Here is a 4,753-nt window from a genome sequence, read left to right as displayed (position 1 = left end):
CACTCAGGTCCGTACCCCGGCCCGACCGATGGGCGTCCGGTAACACCCCGCTGGGGGGGGCGATCAGTGCGCAGCCTGTCCCCACTTGGGCCGGGGGAGGGGGAAGCCCGACAGCTCTGCACGCACAGCCCATCCCCGGGCCACTTGGGAAGGCAGGCACCTCCCCTGCGGGCTCCCCTTGGCTTGTAAGCAAACCCGCTGCAAACACGTTTGGAAGGAAAAGTTCAACCCGCTTCGAAGTCTTCAGCGTGCGCCGTGGTGCTCTCGGGGTCCCAAGGCCCACGAGGCGATGGCTGTCTCTTCTGTTTGCTCCTAAGCAGTAGCATAAGCCCCACAGCGCCGAGCACATGCCTGGACATTTGCAAATGTCATGGGGAATGTCAGCAGAAAAAATACAGTCTGACTGAAAAACTCTTTTCCTGTGTCCAGTGGCACTCGAAGTGTTGCTTGCACGTCTCTTCCAGGACAGCATCTCATCACTGCCATCGCGGAACAGATGTTTGGATTCAAGACAACTTCATGGTGAGCAGGGAAAAGGCTCCTTTTGAAGTCTTACCTTGTTTGGCATGTGCCACTGTGCTGGGCCGCAAGGAGCAGAACGTTGATAAATCAAAAGCAGTTTGCCCTTGGACATTTCACTCGAGCTCAGAGAGCCTGGGAGAGGTGACTGAACTGGAGAGAAGCTGTGCAAAGTATTTGCTCTGTCTTGTGCTCCTCCAAGTGTTTGGTATGCATCTGGTGCTCTGTAAATAACAGGGAGAGGAGGGAAGTATGTTTTGTTTCAGTCACCACATTCTCAGCAGTGGGATGGCACTTAGTGCTGCACAGAGGGACCTTCTAGCTGGTCTTAGCAACAGCAGCAAATGTTCTTCATCGGTGCAGGGAGCTGGGCCGTCAGCGAAGTGTCATTGAGCTGGACACCCCCTCCATGACAGTAGAGCAAATAGAGGCCCTGGAGAGGAGTGTGAATGAGAAAATCCGGGAGAGAGTACCCGTGTTGGTGAGGGAACTGGCTGCAGATGACCCTGAAATTGAAACAGTGAGTGGTGGGAAGAGAACTGATGATATCCGTGGGACCAGAATCACTGCGGTATGGATGTCACCTTGTCTGCCATTGTTCTCTTGCTAGGTGAGAAGCCGTGGTTTGCCAGATGACCATGTGGGGCCAGTGCGAGTTGTTGACATCGAAGGCATAGACTCCAACATGTGCTGTGGGACTCATGTCTCCAACCTGAGTGACTTGCAGGTGGGGGGCTGCAGCTGAGCTGCCTTCGGGCACCTCGCTCCACACATTCAGATCTAGCACAGCAGAAGTCCTGAGATCCAAGGTCTGCTGGAAATTGTCCCAGCAGAAGCCCCATGCTGGGTGAGCCCCAGCAGGGCCTCACCCAGGTTGGCAGTCTTTGTCCCGTCAGTCAGGCTCCTTTCTTTCTTTGTAGCAGAACTCAGACCTTGTCTGTAGCAATGATATTTGCTGAACTGCTGATGCCTCTGCGGAGGGCCAGTTTGGCGGTGCATTGCTGGGTTGCTAGCCATTTGTTCCCTCTGCTTAAAGCTCTGATATTTTTGAGTGTTTGTCATGAATGAGAAATCCTCTGTGCAGGGAGGTGGAGATAAAATTCTAGAGTTGCCTTTAAGTGTTTCTGTCTTTTCAGTCATTTGTTGGAGTCTGTATCTCAGCAGAGACATCCAGATGCATTGCAGAGTGCAGCGCATGACTAGCAAATTGTATTAATTCCACTGTATCACCATCCTTTTTTTTTTTTTGTATGTTGACCTTATGGCTGATTTTAATCAGTTTATTTTCACTGGCAGAGAGCCAGTATTCACAACAAGGCATAGTCTAGTAGGAACTGACCACCTGTGTGAGTATAAGCAAAGTACTGTTCTTTTCTGACCAGGGTTATTTTCTTTTTAAGGTTATTAAACTCCTTGGCACAGAAAAAGGGAAAAAGAACAAAACCAACTTGGTTTTCCTGGCAGGGAACAGAGTGCTGAAGTCAATCGAGCAAAGTCACAGTACTGAGAAGGCTCTAACCTCACTGCTCAAGTAATACCCTTTCCACTTTGATTATTTCGTCTTTACTATTCCTTCTGACAAATACCACATAAGACTCAGGGTACATCTACGCGGTGCTTTTTATGATGTTATCTGCTTTTGCTCCTTTAAGAAATCTTTTCTTTGTCCTTCAGAATGGTGATCCAAATTCTCCTTGTTCTTTCAGAAATGGACCGGGTGAGCACATAGAGGCAGTGAAAAGACTGCAGAGTTCTGTGAAAGTGCTTCAGAAGGTATGAGGATGGCTGAGAAAAGCACATTGTGGCTGCTTCCTGTAGTCCTGAGCTTTAATCATGATAACTGGGAATTGAATCATAGACATGAGTTTTTGTGGATATTATGAAAACTGCTCCCACCTCTGGGAACACAACTCAGTGTTCATGCTGACTTCTCCATCTGCAGTACAGTTTATTTGCTTTTCTTTCAGAATAACTTGAACCTGCTTAGAGACATTGCTGTTTTGATAGCCCGGGACTTCAAGAGCAAACCTGCTCAAAGTCAGCTGTTTGTGTTACACAGGTATGGGGGAGTTCAGGGAGAAGGGTAAAATGGCATCTTACACGTTTTGTAGCATCTCTCTGACACCTATTCAGGCTTGTTTCTCAAGGAAGAATATAAACAAGATTAATAGAATATTAAACTGTCTCAGCCTGCTGGAAGGTTGTGCAATTAAAGGAATGTGTTAGTAATTCAGTCACTGAATTCTTCTGGTTTTATAGCTGAGAAATAACTGTGTCTATCTAATTTCTCTCTGCCCTTGATAGTTTCAAATAAAACTGAGGAGCTCTATTTCTTAAAGATAAACACTTAAATAATTCCTAATATGTCCAATGCACAATGAAGGATTTAGATATATAGAAAAAAACTGATCTCCATCCTAACAGCAAGAGGTGAAAACCCCAGGCCTGATCAGGCCTTTGGTTTCTGATTGATATTTTGGACTCTAGAGGGGATTTTTGCTTCTTTCTGAAGTGTTGTTTTTTACCCATCCATGCAGGAAAGAGGGTGACTCTGAATTTATGAATATCATCGCTAATGAGATTGGGACAGAGGTGAGTCACTGATGAAGACTAACCTGGCACCACTGGCTTTTTCATTCAACCTATAGCACAGGCAGGGACAGGCTTTTGTTTGTACCATAGTCACAAGCTACAGGTCTGTTTCCTTTGAAAAGTTACATGAGGTTATTGTCCCGAGCAGCCTCAGTTTCAACAGTCAAGAAATACAACAGTGAAAATTCAGAGCACTGTAGAAGACCCGGTCCCCCAAAGAGCTGTACAGAACCTCAGCGGCTGTTTTAGAATAGAATAGAATAGAATAGACTGTTTCAGTTGGAAGGGACCTACAGCGATCATCTAGTCCAACTGCCAACCATATCCTTTTAACTTAGGATACCCCAGTACCCATTCTGTCCCCCACAACATATGATTGAGCATAAAAGGTTCAAAAGCCCCCCTGCCTTTTCTTCAAATTGAGTCTCTGTCTCAGTAACGCACACAAACCTCTGAATTGTTTGCATGCTTGGATGGGTCCTGTGGCCAGTGTCTTTGTCCTCTTCCCAGACAAGGAGGGCACTGGTTATTCTGGAGCAAGATCCATCTTTCTGTCCACAGGAAACCCTGCTGTTCCTCACTGTGGGAGATGAAAAAGAAGCAGGACTCTTCCTTCTAGCTGGACCTGTTGAAGCAGTTGAGAGTTTAGGTCCCAGGTAACATGTTCTACAGTTTCTTTAAAATCAGTAAGAATTCTAATGTTGCAGATGAAGCAGCTGAGCAGTATAATTAGGGCATGGATCCGTGTTTGCTCTCTGGAGCAGGTTAGGCCAGGCCACTCTCTTCTCTGCAAGTGAGCAGCCTTCAGCCTGTACTGTTGTTACTGCAGGGTGGCAGAGCTGCTGGGAGGCAAAGGAGCTGGGAAGCGAGGCCGCTTTCAGGGCAAGGCAACCAAGATGAGTCGGCGAGGAGAAGTGCAAGCTCTGCTCCAGGAATTCATCAGCCATCAAAGCCCTGAAGTGTAAGAAACAGTTCTCAAAGTAGGGCTGTCTTCCCTGCTTTGCATAAGCTCCACCAACTTCTCTCCCAGACAATAAAGACATAAAAACAACTGGTGTGCATATGCTCTGTGTGAGCTGATCTGGTGTTCATGGAAAGTTAGGGGAGGGGATGTGCCATCCACGCTTTGCTGCAAGGGTTCTTTCATTTCCCCAGACAAATGGTACACATTCTTAAGTGATTAAAAGTAGTCATTATTTAACCATTTTGTAGGTTTCCTAAAACCAAGAGAGGGGCCCTTCCATTTGCAGTACATGGTGGCTTTTTACTCTGTACCAGTTGCTGAGGAGTAATTGCTTTGTGAGCATATTCCTTATTGGGTGCAGTTGTTACTGGTCCGTTTTTGAACATCAGGAGTTTCTCTGGCTAACGCAGATGTAAATGCCCCTGGGATCAGGCAGAGCTACTCCCCAGTGTTTCCTCAGCTTGCCTTTTCTGCCAGGGTGGGTCCTGGAGTTGTTGCAATCTCAGCTGTAGAAACTAAAGGGCGCTGTGGAGCCACAGTGTGAAAAAGCACACAGGTAATTTGGGAATTTTTTTTCCCTTCTTGCTAGAAATGGCATGACAGGTTTGGTCCAGATGTTGATAATAAACAGAGAAATAGAAGAAAATAAACCTCTATCCTAAGGAGGTTTATCTGTCA

At 46.6% G+C, this 4,753-nt stretch overlaps 1 protein-coding gene across 1 annotated transcript; it reads left to right on the top strand.

Annotated features, from left to right (window-relative positions):
* Nucleotides 1-464: 464 nt before the first annotated feature.
* Nucleotides 465-4,159, top strand: AARSD1 (alanyl-tRNA synthetase domain containing 1; the record flags this gene model as incomplete). The annotated part of the gene is made up of 9 exons (XM_009581301.1): nt 465-522; nt 883-1,039; nt 1,130-1,246; nt 1,920-2,050; nt 2,226-2,292; nt 2,487-2,578; nt 3,057-3,111; nt 3,673-3,767; nt 3,941-4,159. Coding segments are annotated over 9 exons (908 nt in total), but the record flags the coding sequence as incomplete, so codon positions are not given.
* Nucleotides 4,160-4,753: the final 594 nt, after the last annotated feature.

Source organism: Fulmarus glacialis, unplaced genomic scaffold (genome assembly GCF_000690835.1).
Source record: "Fulmarus glacialis isolate BGI_N327 unplaced genomic scaffold, ASM69083v1 scaffold37147, whole genome shotgun sequence".
In the NCBI taxonomy this organism is placed as follows: Eukaryota; Metazoa; Chordata; class Aves; order Procellariiformes; family Procellariidae; genus Fulmarus; species Fulmarus glacialis.
Note: the sequence above shows the minus strand (reverse complement) of the source record. Positions and strands in the feature narration are given on the sequence as shown.